Source organism: Saccopteryx leptura, chromosome 2 (assembly GCF_036850995.1).
Source record: "Saccopteryx leptura isolate mSacLep1 chromosome 2, mSacLep1_pri_phased_curated, whole genome shotgun sequence".
Taxonomy (NCBI): Eukaryota; Metazoa; Chordata; class Mammalia; order Chiroptera; family Emballonuridae; genus Saccopteryx; species Saccopteryx leptura.
Genome location: NC_089504.1, coordinates 275,131,474 through 275,151,866, shown reverse-complemented (window position 1 = coordinate 275,151,866; position 20,393 = coordinate 275,131,474). Strand labels below are relative to the sequence as shown.

At 36.8% G+C, this 20,393-nt stretch overlaps 1 protein-coding gene across 1 annotated transcript in view; it reads left to right on the top strand.

Moving 5' to 3' along the window:
* LOC136392012 (membrane cofactor protein-like) overlaps nucleotides 1–20,393 on the top strand; it is a 56,915-nt gene that overhangs the window by 24,795 nt on the left and 11,727 nt on the right. Inside the window, exons 6-11 of the mRNA XM_066364003.1 lie at nucleotides 3,100–3,282; nucleotides 6,956–7,003; nucleotides 7,907–7,954; nucleotides 11,187–11,234; nucleotides 15,674–15,706; nucleotides 17,541–17,576. Coding sequence (XP_066220100.1) covers nucleotides 3,100–3,282; nucleotides 6,956–7,003; nucleotides 7,907–7,954; nucleotides 11,187–11,234; nucleotides 15,674–15,706; nucleotides 17,541–17,576 — 396 coding nt within the window. The remainder of the gene's footprint in view (nucleotides 1–3,099; nucleotides 3,283–6,955; nucleotides 7,004–7,906; nucleotides 7,955–11,186; nucleotides 11,235–15,673; nucleotides 15,707–17,540; nucleotides 17,577–20,393) is intronic.

The following is a 20,393-nucleotide window of genomic DNA, read 5'->3' as shown; positions in this document are numbered from 1 at the left end:
TTAGTGTTTGCATTTATTAAACCTCATATAAGTTGTACACTTAAAAATAGTGTGTTTTACTGAATGTAAATATTATCCAGTAAACTTAATTTAAAATCATTACTGTATTAACAGCTGTTTAGCACACATAGAAAAGAATCAGTGAACCTTAAGTCAGGACATTAAAAATCCAACATGATTTTTAAAAAATATTTTTTAAGAAAGAGAAAGACTTACAACCTGGGGAAGAGTTGCAAGCAGGTCAAATGTGCCTGTTAATGGAGTTTCAGAAAGAGAGCAGAAACAATAGTATAGATACTATAGAGCAATAGAGTAATTTGAATAAATAATGTCCAAAAATTATCTACAATTGATCCAAACAACAACCCACAGTCCAGGAAATTCAGTGGCCCTAACAAGATAAATAAAATTTTTAAATTTACCCTTAAACCCCCACTAAACTAAACACATCATGGTTAAACTTCTGAAAACAAGAGAGAAAAGAAAAGCAACCAGTGAGACAAAGGAAACATATCACATTGCTCCACCCCTCTAGGTGACAGCTGACTTCTTTTAAGGAACTGTGGAGACAACAAGACAATAATATCTGACAATGTGTTGAAAGAAGAATAAAACAGGTAACGGAAATCTCTGTCAATGAAAAGTCTTTTAAAACTGAAGATGAAAATTTTTTTAAAAATTTGCCTGATAGGTAATGGAACACTGGATAAAACATCAACCAGGAAGCAGAGGTCACCAGCTAGAGCACCAGCTCCTTGGCTTGAGCGCAGGCTTGTCACCTTGAGTACAGGATCATTGACATGATCACAAGGTCGAAGGCTTGAACTTAAGATTGCTCGCTTGGCCCTGGCCGGTTGGCTCAGCGGTAGAGCATTGGCCTGGCGTGCGGGAGACCTGGGTTCGATTCCCAGCCGGGGCACATAGGAGAAGCGCCCATTTGCTTCTCCACCCCCCCCTCCTTCCTCTCTGTCTCTCTCTTCCCCTCCCACAGCCAAGGCTCCATTGGAGCAAGGATGGCCCGGGCGCTGGAGATGGCTCCTTGGCCTCTACCCCAGGCACTAGAGTGGCTCTGGTCACGGCAGAGCGATGCCCTGGAGGGGCAGAGCATTGCCCCCTGGTGGGCAGAGCGTCGCCCCTGGTGGGCGTGCCAGGTGGATCCCGGTTGGGCGCATGCGGGAGTCTGTCTGACTGTCTCTCCCCGTTTCCAGCTTCAGAAAAATACAAAAAAAAAAAAAAAAGATTGCTCGCTTGAGCAAGCCTTCACTGTCTGGCCTTGATGGGGCCCACCCACGCATCCCCCCACCCCCCCTACCTGTGAAGCCATGTATGAGAAGCAATTAATAAACAACTAAAGTGAAGCAACTATGAGTTGATGTTTCTCCTCTCTCTCCTCCTCATCCTCTTTCTCCCTTCCTCTCTCTCTCTCTCTCAAAAATCAAAACAAAACAAACAAACAAAAAAACATTGAAGATAAAGACTTAAAGATTTGTCACTGCCATACCTGAAGTACAAGAATTACAAATCGAAGTACTTAAGGCCAAAGTAAAACCATACCTGATGGAAAGTGAGATCCACACACAGGAAGGAAGAGCATTCTCCTAGTTTAAAACACTGTACATTGTGGGCCATTGTTTGTTGCTCAATTTTAATCTCATAAGATGTTCTCTCATACTTACCACCCAGCCCAGTGTTTTATTGTGTTTGTTCTGTTTGTGATTTTTTTTCTTCCAAACTCTGCCAAGCCCATTGTGGATCCTGAAATCAATCTGGAGGGTCGTGCCCAGCATTTCACTTCCTAAGATGTACAGCAGAACAGGAAACACTGCAGTACATGGGTGCAAAGGTTAAATATTGTTTCACCTTTATCCCAGACTGTAAGATTAAAATTTGAAATGTGCTTCTTGATCTCTGAGTTCCAGTCCAAAATATTTGGAAAACACAGCCCTACCTCTACTGGCCCTTCTTTCTTTCTTTTTTTTTTTCTTTCTGTTTTTGTTTTTGTTTTTTAAGAATTTATTTATTCCTTTTTTTAGGGAAGACTAGAGAGAGAGAGAGAGAGAGAGAGAGAAAGAGAGAGAATGGGGAGGAGCAGGAAGCATCAACTCCCATATGTGCCCTGACCAGGCAAGCCCAGGGTTTCAAACAGACAACCTCAGCATTCCAGTTAGACGCCTATCCACTGTGCCACCACAGGTCAGGCGCCTTTCTCTTTCTTGAACATCCCATATCTTATATGTTGTTAGTACCTGTGAACTTTCTCTGCGTATCTTTCCATGGCTAGCTTCTTTCTAACTTGTACATTTGAGCTCTAGTATTACCTTATTAGAAGAGACTTTCCTGCTTTTCTAAAAGGTCAGGATCTGCCTGAACAAGTGGTGGAACAGTGGATAGAGCATCGGACTGGGATGCAGAGGACCCAGGTTCAAAACCCCAAGGTAGCCAGCTTGAGCATGCACTCAACCAGCTTGGGGGATCATACACATGACCCCATGGTCTCTGGCTTGAAGTACAAGGTCGCTAGCTTGAGCCCAAAGGTCACTGGCTTGAGCAAGGGGTCACTCACTCTGCTGTAAACCCCGGGTCAAGGCACATATGAGAAAACAATTAATGAACAACTAAGGAGATGCAACAAAGAATTGATGCTTCTCATCTCTCTCCCACCCTGTCTGTCTGTCCCTATCTGTCACTCTCTCTGTCTCTGTCACCATAAATAAATAAATAAATAAATAAATAAATAAATGGTCAGGGTCTAAATCAGTGTCAACAAGAAATCTTTAACAAACCTTAGAGCTAAAGAGCATCAAAAGTTCCTTTTAAACTTACCTAAAAATTGTATGTGGTAGTCATACCTTTTCAAAACTTGTCAGTAATGGGAAAACAATCATCTCTAATGATAGTTTGTTCTGGGTGAAAAAACATTATTAGATTTCTCTATATCTATTTACTTGGCATTAAAATACACAAAATCTTTTTTTAAAATTGCCATCCCACCTTCCAGTCCTTGTCTCTTTGTTCCAGGTTAAATTACTATTTTGCATTTGATTTTTTTTCAGTGTTAAAACAGCTTTCCATTAATTCTGGAATTTCTCTGCTTTTCAGTGGTCAAATGTCCGTATCCAGTAGTCAAGAATGGAAGAACTGTGTCAGGAATTGGAACAAAATTTTCCTATAAAGCGAAGGTTACGTTTGAATGCCTGCAGGGATTTCTCCTTGAAGGCAGCAGCACTGTTATGTGTGGAGCTAGCAGTACTTGGGAACCTGAGATACCAAAATGTATTAAAGGTACAGATGTTGTCTTTTTTTCTTTTTTCTTTAGATTTTATATTTTTGACATTAAATATCAATGATATGAAATAATTGAAAAGAAGCAGTTTTTGTAATTATCTCTGTCTCATATTCATCTTCATGACAAATGTATGACATAGTTTATTATAGGGTCTTAGAACATTATGTAAATCACACAGGTGTCTAAATTTCTGTTGTTTGGCGTTTCTTATGTGTAACAATGTATGGCAGTCATTTTTCAGAGTAAATTGAAGCATGGGAATCTTTACCTAAAATAGTCAAAATGTAAAGGCAAAACTTAAATAAATGAAAAATAAAGCAATAATTACCTAGTGGTTGATCCCAACTTAGTCATTATTTTTCATGTCAGCACCTCCCTATACAAAACTTACAATTTTCAGTGTCTCAGGTTTAGTAACTATTTGCTTATATTTTTCAAAATTCTGTAAATGGCTGGTGATTTTTCTTTTAAGTGAAAGGAGGGAATATAGTGAGACAGGTTCCCACATGTGCCCCACAGGGATCCACTCAGCAACCCCCATCTAAGGCCGGTGCTCAAATCAACTGTATTACTTTTAGTGCCTGAGGCTGTCCCTCAGACCAACCAAACTATTCTCAGTGCCTAGGGCAACACTGGAACCAATCAAGCCCCTGGCTGTGGGAAGGGAAAAGGGAGAGAAGAGAGAGAGAAAGGGGAAGAAAAGCAGATGGTTGCTTTTCTTGTGTGCCCTGAACAAAAATTAAACTGTGCTGTCCATACACAGGGCTGACGCTCTATCCACTTAGCCAGCCAGCCTGGGCCCGGTGATTTGTTAAAAATTCTTTAAATATCTGGTTATTTACACTCTTTCATTGCTTTTTAATAATAAAGAAAGAAGAACATATTTATAACCATTTTAGTTGTTATACTTTGTGGTTCTAAAACTACTTGCCATGGTCTGCAGACATTAGAACAAACTTGGACAAGTGATATAAACCTTTAAGATATTCACTTACTTATAAAATGATGTAATTCCTTCATCACTGGTTAATAGTAAAGTTAAAATGGGGTGTATTTCAAGCACTTAGCACAGTGCCTGACTTATAGGAAGCTCTTAAAGGAAGCTCATATCTAACTTACAGCATCACTCCAGTTAATATTAGTGAAGAGGAAGGGCCATGGCTAATGTTTTTTAACACGTTTTCTATGTCACCAACATTGCTATTTTATTATTTTTAAAATGATCTGTTGACAACTTTACCGGTTATCTTTGTGATCCAGGATGATGTTTTATTTCCTGGACCGCAATCGGTTTTATTCTTTCTATGTAGTACCTTTTAAACTGGGAAATCCCTGCTGTCCTAGAACAAGACTCCCACCTCTCTCTGCCTCATGTAATTAGTCTTTTTCTCTTTACTGGGCATTTTTATTTGGCAATAGAAAGTAGATTTCACGTCAACTGAAAGGCAGGAAAGCTTATTTATTGAAATGAAATGGAGGACTTCTTGCATGGACTACTCATCAGCTCTTTGGAGATTATTGTGTGCTGGGACCTCTGACTTGTCTTTGGATTCAGCAGAAACAAGGGACAAAGCAATTCAGGAGTCATACAGTTATTCAGAGTTTCCGTTTCTGTACTTTCAGACCCACAACCATTGTGTGAAACTGTTAAATGGAAATAACAGGAAAGAGTAATTCATAAGTTTTAAGTTACTTGCCATTCTGAGTGGCATGATGACATCTCACACGTCCCACTATTTCCCACCCAAGACGGGAATCATCCCTTGATTCAGTGTATTCACCTCACTTCTCATCATGTGGGCACTGTATCATCTCACATCATCACTAGGAGGAGGGAGCGTGCAGTGCAATATGATATTCTGAGAGGGAGAGATATTTGCATTATTTTTATTATAGAATATTATTATAATTATTCCATTTTATTAGTAGTTGTTGTTTATCTCTTACATTCCCTAATTTATAAATTAAACTTTATTATAAATATATATACAATAAAAACATTATATATATGTTTATGTGTGGATAGATAGATGATAGATGATAGATAGATAGATGATATAGATAGATAGATAGATAGATAGATAGATAGATAGATAGATAGATAGATGATAGATAAATGGGCTAGTACTATCCAATTTTCCAAGCAGGGATTGGGTCTTAGAATATATCCCACGTGGACAAGAGGGGACAACGGTTTTGGTAAGAGCTTAGCCTGGGCAGACCTCACACAAGGTGTTAGTTTGGCTCTGCCTTTTCCTTTCTTTGGGCTTAGTTTCCTATTAAACATGAGGGTATTGAACTCAAATTTCAATTACTGGCTCCTAATTTGTTTGTATATTTCCTGTTGTCCTAAGGGGGAATTATGCATGTTAATATGGTAATTAGAACACCCTTTATATTTATTTTATACCTAAAAAGTAGAAGCTTCCTTCAGGTCTTTGTTAAGTGTTATAAGGTTTGGGGGAGAAAAGGATGGGTTTTTTTTTTGTTTGTTTTTTTTCATTTTTCTGAAGGTGGAAACAGAGAGAGACAGTCAGACAGACTCCCGCATGCGCCCGACCGGGATCCACCCGGCACGCCCACCATGGGTGACGCTCTGCCCACCAGGGGGCGATGCTCTGCCCATCCTGGGCGTCGCCATGTTGCGACCAGAGCCACTCTAGCGCCTGGGGCAGAGGCCACAGAGCCATCCCCAGCGCCCGGGCCATCTTTGCTCCAATGGAGCCTTGGCTGCGGGAGGGGACAAGAGAGACAGAGAGGAAAGCGCGGCGGAGGGGTGGAGAAGCAAATGGGCGCTTCTCCTGTGTGCCCTGGCGGGGAATCGAACCCGGGTCCTCCGCACGCTAGGCCGACGCTCTACCGCTGAGCCAACCAGCCAGGGCTAAGGATGGTTTTTGGTGGACTGAAACATTAAGATTACATGTGAAGTTTATATTCATCAACCCATCCATGTTTACGCATAAGCCTCATGAGTGTGAGCATTGTGGGATACTAGGTTTATTAAAATACTCTTTCAAAAGAATTGACCATAAGTATTTCATAAAGAATTTATAAAACATTGATACTTTTAGTGTTTAAAAGAGGAAAGGATTGTGAGGAAATGTATATAAAAAGGTAAACTACTTAAATATCAGAAATCAAAATTCCTCATGTGACTGTCAATCATTTTTTTTTAATTTTTTTTTTTGTATTTTTCTAAAGCTGGAAACGGGGAGAGACATGTCAATCATTTTTAATCATCAGTTAGAGAAAACTATACAGAAAGGGTCCTTAGTAAAATGTAATGATGATAAGGTAGATATAATTGTTATGAAAAACTGTGAAATACTAAACAGAAAACAAAAGAATAAGAATTATGTAGTTTGATACTAATTGGACAGTAAATTTTTTTAGAAATACATATGTTTATTTTGAATACATTGTTTTTATTAGTTAATGTTAAGCATTTCCATTCTAGGATACAAAGCTATAATGAACATCCTTATGTAAAATCCATATGTGCTTGAATAGATATATATAGGTCACTTCCCAGAAGCAGAATTGGAAAGATGAAAAAGTATGTGTATTTTTTATTTAGAGAAATAATTAATTTTAAAAAGTAAAAAATCAAATTAAATCCCAAATTTGTATAGACAAAGCTGGTGAATGTGATCAAATCTATTTTTTCAGGTATCACTCCTATTTCTTCATCCCAACCTGGAACTTCAGTGCCACAAGGTTCAGTAACTAAAGTCTTTATCCTATTTATATTGTTAACTTCGTAAGGTGATCGGTAAAAACTATTGTTTTGGGGGGCAAGAGATGGTTTTATGGTGACAGATACATTAAGATTGCATGTGAAGTTTATATTCATTGACCCACCCATGTTTACTCACATGGTCCTTGTGAGCATATGCACTGTGGGATATCGGGTTTGTTGATCTGCTCTTTAAGAGTTTACCATAAGCATTTTATAAAATTTATAAAACACTGATACTGTTTAGTATTTCAAAACAAAGGATTGTGAGGAAATGTTTATAGAGAAGAAAAACTACAGGGATCTTTTCTTAAATACCAGAAATCAAAATTCCTCATGTGACTGTCAAACATTTTTGATCATCACAGAAAACGATTCAAAAGGAATATGCAGTAACATATCATGATGAGGTAGATATAATTGTTCTAGTGTGAAAAACTGTGAAATACTAAGCAGAAAACAAAAGGACAAGAATTATGTAGTAAGATACTAATGGGACAGTAAATTTTTTTAGAAATACATATGCTTATTTTAAATACATTATTTTTATTAGTTAATGTCAAGGATTTCCATTCTAGACTACAAAGCTATAGTGAATATTCTGATGTAAAATCCATATGTGCTTGTATAGATAGATATTTAGGTATTCCTAAATTAGATTTTTACCTAATTCCAGCCCCATGCTGGAATTAGGTAAAAATTTCAACTATATGTTCTAATTTCATTTTTTACATTTAAATTATTGTTATAACTTCCCAGAAGCAGAATTGAAAAGATAGAAAAATATGTGTATTTTTCATTTAGAGAAATAATCCTCTTTAAAAAATAAAATTAAACCCCTAATTTTGTATAGTTAGTGAATGTAGTCAAATTTATTTTTCCAGGTATCAAGCCTCCTGTGCCAACCACAACTCCAATTTCAAGTAAACCAGGTCCAGTAGCTCTTTATCCAATTTCTATTCTTAATTTCATAAGGTGATGGGTAAAAAATAATGTTAAGTATAAATTGGCTTTCCTTAACTATAAATAAAGCTGAACTTTTTTTGGCCCACTTTTATTTATTCATGCTCTTTGCTCATTTTTCTATTGTTTCTAAAATACTTTTTTGTTGATGTTACAGAACCCATTATAATTTCAAGACCTCTTAACATGAAGTGAACTTTAACTAGATCTTTTTCTTTGCTTTAATTTTACTAATAAGTTTTTTTTAACATTTAATATGGTTGGCTATATTGCCTTTTATAACTTTTAATTATAGAAATAGTAAAATAGTATACAAATAAAAATTTTCAAGATATCAAATATTACAAAAGTATACAAAGTAAAATATTGTTTCCTTTTTCTGTAGTCATTACCTAAATTAATCACTTAATATATAGTATAAGTGTCTTTTTATCTCTTTCTGTACATTAATATCTTTATTTGAATATATATACATATATTAGTATTCTGTTTTTCTTTTTGGTAACCAGAACTGGAATTGTGCTGTTTATATTCTTCTAAAACTCTCACATTTTACATTTACTGTCTTATATTGGGATTGTATTTAGATTTATTCTCACATTTTTAATAACTTTAACATATACCATACTTATTGAACTTTTTCCAATCAATGTCATTTATATGTGTACATTAATAGATAGTGGGATGTATTAATTTCTTTCTTTAGTGGTTATGTGTGTTCAGTCTTTTTTATAAAAGCTGTAGTTCTTCCCCATGCTGGAATTAGGTAAAAATTTCAACTATATGTTCTAATTTCATTTTTTACATTTAAATTATTGTTATATCTGACATTAGTACATACATTTATTGTCTTCTCTCCAACTGTTTAAAGTGCCAGTTTTTATCATACATTGAATTTTCTCCTCCCTTGAACTCTGCCAACATCAAATCTTTTATTCTTCACTGTACTACTATGATATATTTCAATATCTAGCAGAATGCTCTTCATAAGTGTTCAAGCCACTCTCGATGCTAATTTTTACAGATCAACTTTTTATATATATATATAGCGACAGAGACAGAGAGGGATAGAGAGACAGACAGACAGACAGACAGGAAGGGAGAGAGATGAGAAGCATCAATTCTTCTTTGTGACACTTTATTTGTTCATTGATTACTTTCTCATATGTGCCTTGATTGGGGGCTATAGCCAAGCCCATGACCCTCTTGCTCAAGACAGTGACCTTGGGCTTAAGCCAGCAACCTTTGGGTTCAAGCCAATGACTATGGGGTCATGTCTATGATCCCAATTTCAAGCCAGCAACTCCACCCTCAAGCTGGTAGCCCGCGCCGAGCTGGAAGAGCCCGCACTCAAGCTGGCGAACTCGGTACTTTGAACCTGAGTCCTCTGCATCCAGGTCAATGCTCTACCCACTGAGCCACCACTTGGTCAGGCCAGATCAACTTTTGTTTTATTTTATATTTACCATTTAACCATCTCATGCATACATGTCAGGGGATTTAAGTACATTCACACTGTTCTGTAGCCATCAACATCTGAAACTAAAACTGAAACATTATCCACATTAAACAACAACTCTCATTTCCCCCTCCTCTCAACCCTGAGAATTGCTATTCAATTTTCAGTGAATTGACTATTTTAGAAACCTTACAGAACTGCAATCACTTCTGGGTTCTTTCACTTAGTGTAAGGCTTTCAAGGTTCATCTACCCTGTAGCATGTATCAGAACTCTATTCCTTTTTATGATTGAGTAATATTCTATTGTTTGTATATACCACATTTTTTATCCATTCACTGATGATAGACACTTGGGTTGTTTCAACTTTTGGCTATTCTGAGTACGCTTCTCTGAATATTGTCATTTGAGGACCTGTTTGAGGCCTGTTTTCAATTTGGGGTACACACCCAGGAATAGAGCTGCAGGGTTACCTGGGCATTCTCTGTTTACTTTTTGAGGAACGGCCACACAGTCGTCCACAGCAGCTGCATTATTTGACATTTCCACGAGTGATGCACGAAGTTCCAATTTCTCCACCTTTTACCAACACGTATTATTTCCTATTTTGATAATAGCCATCCTAATGTATATGAAGTAGTATGTCATTGCTGAGACCAGCTCAGCAATGGGTGTGCATGAGGGGAAGGTGCTGCAGGACTTAAGAAAAACACGCAAGACACAACATAAAAGAAAGATGGGTACAGGGGACTCCCAGCCTCTAGGACTGAGAGGCCAGATCTCTGCAGCCTCATCATATTTATTAATTTTTTTAATCATCAAGCCAATTAGCAGAGCCTGGGTTAAATTAGCAGAGCTGGGTTAAGGTGCAGAGAAGGATGATTAACTAAAACATTTCAGGTGTCCAGGAAATAGTGATAGGGATCAGCTGCTTCCTTTAAACAATCTTATCCTATTTATATTGTTAACTTCATAAGGTAATCGATAAAAACTATTGTTTTGGGGGGCAAGAGATGGTTTTATGGTGACAGATACATTAAGATTGCATGTGAAGTTTATATTCATTGACCCACCCATGTTTACTCACATGGTCCTTGTGAGCATATGCACTGTGGGATACCGGGTTTGTTGATCTGCTCTTTAAAAGAGTTTACCATAAGCATTTTATAAAATTTATAAAACACTGATACTGTTTAGTATTTCAAAACAAAGGATTGTGAGGAAATGTTTATAGAGAAGAAAAACTACAGGGATCTTTTCTTAAATACCAGAAATCAAAATTCCTCATGTGACTGTCAAACATTTTTGATCATCACAGAAAACGATTCAAAAGAAATATGCAGTAACATATCATGATGAGGTAGATATAATTGTTCTAGTGTGAAAAACTGTGAAATACTAAGCAGAAAACAAAAGGACAAGAGTTATGTAGTATGATACTAATGGGACAGTAAATTTTTTTAGAAATACATATGCTTATTTTAAATACATTATTTTTATTAGTTAATGTCAAGGATTTCCATTCTAGACTACAAAGCTATAGTGAATATTCTGATGTAAAATCCATATGTGCTTGTATAGATAGATATTTAGGTAACTTCCCAGAAGCAGAATTGAAAAGATAGGAAAATATGTGTATTTTTCATTTAGAGAAATAATCCTTTTTAAAAAATAAACTTAAACCCCTAATTTTGTGTAGTTAGTGAATGTAGTTAGTGAATGTAGTCAAATTTATTTTTCCAGGTATCAAGCCTCCTGTGCCAACCACAACTCCAATTTCAAGTGAACCAGGTCCAGTAGCTCTTTATCCAATTTCTATTCTTAATTTCATAAGGTGATAGGTAAAAAATAAGGTTATGTATAAATTGGCTTTCCTTAACTATAAATGAAGCTGAGCTTTTTTGGGCCCACTTTTATTTATTCATGCTCTTTGCTCATTTTTCTATTGTTTCTAAAATACTTTTTTGTTGATGTTACAGAACCCATTATAATTTCAAGACCTTTTAACATGAACTGAACTTTAACTAGATCTTTTTCTTTGCTTTAATTTCACTAATAAGTTTTTTTTAACATTTAATATGGTTGGCTATAGATTGCCTTTTATAACTTTTAATTATAGAAATAGTATACAAATAAAAATTTTCAAGATATCAAATATTACAAAAGTATACAAAGTAAAATATTGTTTCCTTTTTCTGTAGTCATTACCTAAATTAATCACTTAATATATAGTATAAGTGTCTTTTTACCTCTTTCTGTACATTAATATCTTTATTTGAATATATATACATATATTAGTATTCTGTTTTTCTTTTTGGTAACCAGAACTGGAATTGTGCTGTTTATATTCTTCTAAAACTCTCACATTTTACATTTACTGTCTTATATTGGGATTGTATTTAGATTTATTCTCACATTTTTAATAACTTTAACATATACCATACTTATTGAACTTTTTCCAATCAATGTCATTTATATGTGTACATTAATAGATAGTGGGATGTATTAATTTCTTTCTTTTTATTATTATTATTTTTTAATTTTTTTCTGTAGTGGTTATGTGTGTTCAGTCTTTTTTACAAAAGCTGTAGGCCTTCCCCATGCTGGAATTAGGTAAAAATTTCAACTATATGTTCTAATTTCATTTTTTACATTTAAATTATTGTTATATCTGACATCAGTATATACATTTATTGTCTTCTCTCCAATTGTTTAAAGTGCCAGTTTTATAATACATTGAATTTTCTCCTCCCTTGAACTCTGCCAACATCAAATCTTTTATTCTTCACTGTACTACTATGATATATCTATTTCAATATCTAGCAGAACGCTTCCTCTTCATAAACGTTCAAGCCACTCTCGATGCTAATTTTTACAGATCAACTTTTTTTTTATAGCGACAGAGACAGAGAGGAATAGAGAGAGAGACAGACAGACAGACAGACAGGACGGGAGAGAGATGAGAAGCATCAATTCTTCTTTGTGACACTTTATTTGTTCATTGATTACTTTCTCATATGTGCCTTGATTGGGGGCTATAGCCAAGCCAGTGACCCCTTGCTTAAGACAGTGACCTTGGGCTTAAGCCAGCAACCTTTGGGCTCAAGCCAATGACTATGGGGTCATGTCTGTGATCCCACTTTCAAGCCAGTGACCCCACCCTCAAGCTGGTGAGCCCGCGCCGAGCTGAAAGATCCTGCACTCAAGCTGGCGAACTCGGTACTTTGAACCTGAGTCCTCTGCATCCCAGGTCAATGCTCTACCCACTGAGCCACCACTTGGTCAGGCCAGATCAACTTTTGTTTTATTTTATTTTTACCATTTAACCATTTCATGCATACATGTCAGGGAAATTAAGTACATTCACACTGTTGTGTAGCCATAAACATCTGAAACTAAAACTGAAACATTATCCACATTAAACAACAACTCTCCATTTCCCCCTCCTCTCAACCCTGAGAACTGCTATTCAATTTTCTGTGAATTGACTATTTTAGAAACCTCATAGATCTGCAATCACTTCTGGCTTATTTCACTTAGGAAAATGTGTTTTGGCTTCTTTCACTTAGTGTAAGGCTTTCAAGGTTCATCTACCCTGTAGCATGTATTAGAACTCTATTCCTTTTTATGATTGAGTAATATTCCATTGATTGTATATACCACATTTTTTATCCATTCACTGATGATAGACACTTGGGTTGTTTCAACTTTTGGCTATTCTGAGTACGCTTCTCTGAATATTGCCATTTGAGGACCTGTTTGAGGCCTGTTTTCAATTTGGGGTACACACCCAGGAGTAGAGCTGCTGGGTTACCTGGGCATTCTGTGTTTACTTTTTGAGAAACGGCCACACAGTCTTCCACAGCAGCTGCATTATTTGACATTTCCATCAGTGATGCACGAAGTTCCAATTTCTCCACCTCTTTACCAACATATGTTATTTCCTGCTTTGATACTAGCCATCCTAATATATATGAAGTAGTATCTTATTGCTGAGACCAGCTCAGCAATGGGTGTGCACGAGGGGAAGGTGCTGCAGGACTTAAGAAAAACACGCAAGACACAACATAAAGGAAAGATGGGTACAGGGGACTCCCAGCCTCTAGGACTGAGAGGCCAGATCTCTGCAGCCTCATCATATTTATTAATTTTTTTAATCATCAAGCCAATTAGCAGAGCCTGGGTTAAATTAGCAGAGCTGGGTTCAGGTGCAGAGAAGGATGATTAACTAAAACGTTTCAGGTGTACAGGAAATGGTTATAGGGATCAGCTGCTTCCTTTATACAATCTTATCAGTGCTTGCGGGGCTGTGTTCTGCCCCCGCAGGATTTGGCGTTGCAAGTCCACACCAAAGATTTGTCTAAGGGCAGCATTCTAATCTCTGGCCATTTTCCTACATCTCATTGTGTTTTTTATTTTCATTTCCTAATGATCAGTGGTCATATTTCCTGTGCTTCTTGGTGTTTTGTATATCTTCTTTGGGGAAATGTCTGTTCCTGTCCTTTGCACATTTTTTTTCAGGTTTTCTTCTGTTACTAAGTTTTAAGAGTTCATTATGCAGTTTGGATATTAATCCCTCATCAGATGTATTCTCTGCAGGTGTTTCCTCCCATTCCATGGATTGCCTTTTTACTCTATGGATAATTGTTTTTAAATTTGGTGAAGTCCAATTTATCTGTTTTTCTTTGTCACTTGGGCTTTTGATGTCACACCCAAGAAATCATTGTCGGACTTATCATCATGAAGCTTGCCCTCTAAGTGTTTTTCTAAGAATGTTATAGTTTTAGCTGTTACATTTAGTTCTTTGACCCATTTTTAATTCATTTCTGTATATGATGTAAGATAAGGATCAAACTTCGTTTGTTTGTATGTACATATCCAGTTTCCCAAGAACCATTTTTTTAAAAGATTGGTCTTTCCCAATTTCTTGTTCTTAGCACCCTTGCATTCAATCATTTGACCATATATGCAAAGCTTTAATGATGGGCTCTGTATTCTATTCCATTGGTCTGTCTGTATCGATGCCTATACCACTGAGTTTTGATTATTGTAGTTTTTAAGTAGGGATTAAAATAAGAAAATGTGAGTGTTTTCACCTTTGCTTTTCTATTTCAAATTGTCTTGGCTATCCCTAATCCATTGAGATCCGATATGATTTATATGTTAGATTTTTTTATTTCTGCTGAATGCATATTCAAAATGGTGATGTGGGTTGTATTTAATCTGTTGATTGCTTTGTGTAGTATTAACATCTTTACTATATCAGGTCTTCTAATATATGAACACAGGATGTCTTTTCATTTTTTTATATTGTCTTCTATTTCTTTCAGTAATGTTTTGTAGTTTCAGTTTAGGAGTCTTTCAGCAACTTTATTAAAGTTTCCTTTTAAGTAGTTTACTCTTTTTGATGCTATTGTAACTAGAATTGTGTTTGTTTGTTTTTTTCATTTCCATTTGGTTTGCTCATTGTTAGTGTATAGAAATGCAACTGATTTTTACTTGTCGATTTTTTGGCCTGCAGCTTTGCCAAATTTATTTATTCATTGCAACAGGTGTATGTGTGTGTAGGTATGTGTGTAACCTTTATAGTTGCGTACTTTAAAAAGTCACGTCATCTAATACAGAGATAATTTTATTTCTTCCTTCCCAGTTTGGATGTCTTTTCTTTCCTATGTGTTGTAATTATATCTTTCAATATTCTGTTGAATAGAAATGACAAACATGGTCATCTTGTCTTGTTTCTGATCCTAAGGGAAAAACTTCTAGTCTTTCATCATTGAGCATGATGTTATCCATGAGCATTTTATCAATGGGTCTTATTGTGTTAAAATTTCTCTGTGTTGCAGGGTAACCTCTAAATCATTTATTATGCCCTGGTGTATATTTTCATTGTAAGCAGAATCACACTGAATCTATAGGCTAATATTGACAATACACTAATGATAAATTTGCATGCTCTACCACAGAATAATGTCATAGGAAATCTTACTGGAGAAGAATGCTGATGCCATAAAATATAAATTTATAATATTTTATGATAATGCTTTCAATGAGAAACATTAATATAATCTATGTAGAAAAAATGAAATTGTGAAGATTTTTGTGCAGAGGCAAAAAATCAAAACCTATGCATTTATGGATCTAAATGTTTTTCTATTTTTTTTACTTCTTTTTGAAATATTGCTATTTTTTTCTTCTATGACATTCCACCTCCATTGCGATATCATCAGCTGAAGACTTTGAAGATTTACATGAAGATATAGGTATTTTTTTTGTTATTATACCCCTGCATGATGAGACCTTAGAGTTCTATGTGGAAATATCATATTTCAATTATCTGTACTTAGAAAAGAAACAACCTGTCACAAGTGTAAGATAATGGCATGGGTGCTTATTTTAAGAGCACAAATATCATGACAAATATAAGCATTAGTAGGACTGGACACATGTAGATAACACAGTTTGGTTTTTTTAAAATTTTCTTTATAATTAATTTATTTTTAGAGACAGGAAGGGAGAAAGAGAGGGCGAGGAGAGACATGAGCAGTGTCATCTCATGGTTGCTTTCCTTTAGTTGTTTATTTCTTGCTTCTCATAAGTGCCTTGACTAGGAGGAGTGGTGCTCAAGCTGAACCAATGACCCCTTGCTTAAGCCAGCAACCTTGAGCTCCAGCCAGCAACCTTGGGCTTTAAGTCAGCAAGCTTGGGCTCAAGCTAGCAACCATGGGACCATGTTGATGATCCCTTGCTCAAGCTGGCTAGTTAAGCAACCTCAGGGTTTCAAACCAGCACCCTCAGAGTTCCTGGTAGATGCTCTATCCACTGTGCCACCGCTGTTCAGGCCAGATAATTCAGTTTTTAAGAGGTGCCTCAAATTAGAATTCCCATTAGGTGAGGTAACTTTCATAATTGCTGTGTTTATATATGGTTAAAATACATAAAACCTAATTTGCTTTCTATAGTTTTATTTTGTGTTGGCAATGTGTAAATAAAATTTTTCTATTCATACATTGTATAGGCAAGTCTTAAAGTAATATAAGTTGGGTTAGTTATTGTCTAAAACAGCACACTTTATGTAAGCTCACAAGGTTTACACAAGATACATTAAAGGAAATGATAGAGTATAGTTGTGACAGTTAAATGAAATATAAGGATAGTTTGATGAATAAATAAAGAAAAACATGTATTACTTTTATTGCATTAAACTGGTTTAGTAAGGTTAATCATTTTATAAAATGCACCTTAGGCCTGTTATGTTTTCCCCCTGACCACTGTGGTCAAACTCTCATTGTGCCAGTAAATCTGAAGTCGTTTTAAGATGATAAGCATTTGATAATTATTTATGAAATGAAAAGATGAGAGCTAAATATGACATTGTATGATTTGAACTTAAAAAATTTAATAAATATAAAGGCAGTTTGGAAGCAGAGGTCCTACTGACCAACATTTCTAAGATTTAAGATTTGTAGTATTTCTGATTGCTCTCTGGATATCAAAACTGCATACTTAATTTCTATATGTAATTTATCCATTGGCCCTGGTATTTCATTTGCATTCTTAGACTGTTTTTGGTAATTCAGACTGCGTCTTAATTTGGGGGTGGCAGTAGATGAGGAAGGATTGATGATAAGATTACATTTTGTTTGTGAAGACGGCAAAATGCATCTATATAATCAATCAATAGAATTTCATTTATAACTTATTCCACAGACTCACTTTTGGGGAACAATATAAATTAAATTACCTAGAAAATCATAAGAATGACAGGCTGAATACTGAACTAAACCAACTATAATGGGATAATATGTTTTAAGATGATTTTCCACTAAGCTAGTGGATTCTAATTGTTTAATAACCTTTACTAAATAACCTGGTGTGATAGCTACGTCACCAAACAATGTTGGACTCTAAGCCTGAAATCAGATGAGGAGGGTTCTGTGATTGAAATGAGCTGGAATCACTAGCAGTCACACTACACTACATTGATAAACTTTTTCTTGGCTGTAGTTTATAAGTAATCCAATCAAAATTAAAATGTATCTACTATCTGGGACCCACATATGTTCAATTATCTTCAAACTGATTTTTTTTTCTCAGGTGGAGGACTCATTGCTGTGATTGCTCTTACTGTAGGTAAGTGTCTCAAACTTATATGACCCCTAAACCAAAATATGCATGTGAGGAAGTGCTTTTTTTTTTTTTTTTTTTTTTTTTTTTTGTATTTTTCTGAGCTGGAAACTGGGAGAGACAGTCAGACAGACTCCCGCATGCGCCCGACCGGGATCCACCCGGCACGCCCACCAGGGGCAATGCTCTGCCCACCAGGGGGCGATGCTCTGCCCCTCTGGGGCGTCGCTCTGCCCGACCAGAACCACTCTAGTGCCTGGGGCAGAGGCCAAGGAGCCATCCCCAGCGCCCAGGCCGTCTTTGCTCCAATGGAGCCTCGGCTGCGAGAGGGGAAGAGAGAGACAGAGAGGAAGGAGGGGGGGAGTGGAGAAGCAAATGGGCGCCTCTCCTATGTGCCCCGGCCGGGAATCGAACCCGGGTCCCCCGCACGCCAGGCCGACGCTCTACCGCTGAGCCAACCGGCCAGGGCCAGAAAGTGCATTTTTAAATGATTTTTAGTGTCTATGGTTTTTATAGTTTGAAATTAACTGAACCAGTCTAGAAATATCTGGCTTTCATATGATATTCAATATTGTGTTGGTGATGGTATATTCTTTTATATTCTATATGTCCATTTAGTAATAAATCCTAATTAACACATTTTTTCAATGTGACCAGTCATGTGAATTGGCATCTGAAATATTTTGAGTAATATTCTAAATTAAGCAAGGACTCTTCTCTGGCTTACTGCAGACTCTTTAAGAGATTCCAGGGAATGGCATTTAGACAGTGAAGGGTCCAGATGGAATATAAATGAATATGTGCTTAAATAAAATAGCACTGCTGACCACTGAAATGCAATCCACATTAGTTTCTTCTGCTAGATTTTGAAACTTGGTAATTATACTTTAGAGTTGCATGTCATTTGTTTTCTGCTTTCTTGTAGTTCTTGGCATTGCAGTAGTTGGCACTTGTGTGTACAAATTTCTTCATGTCAACAGGAGATCATAAATTAAACATGTTTCTTAAATGTATTGGTGGATTTCGTTCTTGACATATTTTGGTGCAGCTTTTGTTCGCACTCTGTATTGCATGCTGCCTTGTTAAAAACTGTGCCTGTGTGAGTGTGCTGTCAGAATCGCATCTCCTTACTAAAAATATTTTCACCTACTCTTACTATCGTTGCAACAAGACAATCTGTGCAGAGCTGCTTTAGCTATGATGTCTGTAAGAAAAATTTGTGTTGGGTTTGAGTTATAAGTTCTGCAGTACATTATGGATCATTACGGGCCCTTCCCTACCCCAGGTACACCTTATTTCTAAATGCATGGGTGTCCAGGACTAAATTTAAATACTTCATTGTGGAGACTTTGACAATTCTATTCACTATAATTTTTAGGACGAAAGCTCCCATTTGTCTGTTTAACTTAAGTAGCTTTAGAAGTTATGTAGGTGTCTTATTCAAATACTCAATTTTGATTTTTTTTTTCATTGAGAGTTGTTATTTATATGAGTTGAACTGGGGAATAAAAAAGCAACACCATTTGACCATCCTCTTATGTTCTACTAATTTACGAAGTTGCAGTAAGCTGGTGGGGGTTAAACATAAAGTTGCTGAAATAGGTAAATTACCAAGGTACCTCATTAACTTTATCTATAAAAATGGAAAAGGGAGGGAGAGATTTCATCAGAGTAATGTTAGTGTGAGAGATACCATTGATCTCTCCCCTTGAAATTTTAACAATCTAAACAGCTATACCTCAGCAAAGGAACCCCAGCTGGGCTTGCCTTAAATATCTGCACATTGAATCAACAAAAGGTAAGTACCCTGGGCAAAGCATAAGGACACAAACCCCACTGCCCGAGCACTCAGAGGTGTGGCTGCAGAGAAGGGAGAAACCCCGTGTGTCTGGGTCTCTTCTGCCTGGAGGTTCAGAGAGATTTGGAGTGGGGCACTCTGAGGAGCACTAAAATAGAACAGCATCTGAGACTGGGGACAGGGCAGAAGTAAAAACTCTGGGACACTGCCAGTGCTCCCACGATCTTCCCACAGCCCACACTTGGGACAGAGAAAGAGAATTATAAAGTGTAACACCTTAACTTTTCAGATCTCACCTCCCTCCCTTCATGGGAAACAGAAAGTAATAATAGCATACCCTAGAACTAACTCTGTGTTGGGCAAAAGACTTTATAAATTTTGTAATTTTTGAGTTTGCTCACTTTTATTGTTAAAAATGGTGCTGGGCAGTACCAGGCATGTGTCTGTGAAATTGCTAATTACCTTCCTGCTTGGGAAGGGCCAATGTTATGCTAATGTTTGCTGGAGGAGGGGTTTTGCACCAAAAAGTTTTGAAAAGAGCAGAGAAGGAGAAGGAGAAAGAAGGAAGCCATTTTTGGAGAGTGAGAGCAGAGAGAAGGCAGAGTGCTAAAGGAGAAAGAAGCCAAGATGGCAGGGAAAGAGAGAGAAGCCACTTTTGCAGAGTAAGAAGCCATGTTGGCAGATGGGGAACCAGAAGTGAGGGGCAAGGGGCTTTTGTGAGCTCCACTGAGACTGGTGGGGACCTTTGATTCTAGGAAATACCAGAGAAGATTCTCCTGGTTGTGGAACCAGAGAATATGTGAGTGGCTTTGGGAGCCCTTTGTGTTTGTTTTCTCACTGGCCAATGCGAGTCTTAAATAAAGGAATGGCCCACCATTTTTTGGCTCTACTGTTTCTTTACTATCTGTCCAAATCAAACGAGAACCTGCATGTTCATGGCCACGGGTACTCTCTGTCTGGTCCCTGGTCTGAGGGGACACAAGGAAGAACAGTAGAGGTCTGAAATGACCATTGCCAGGTGGAAG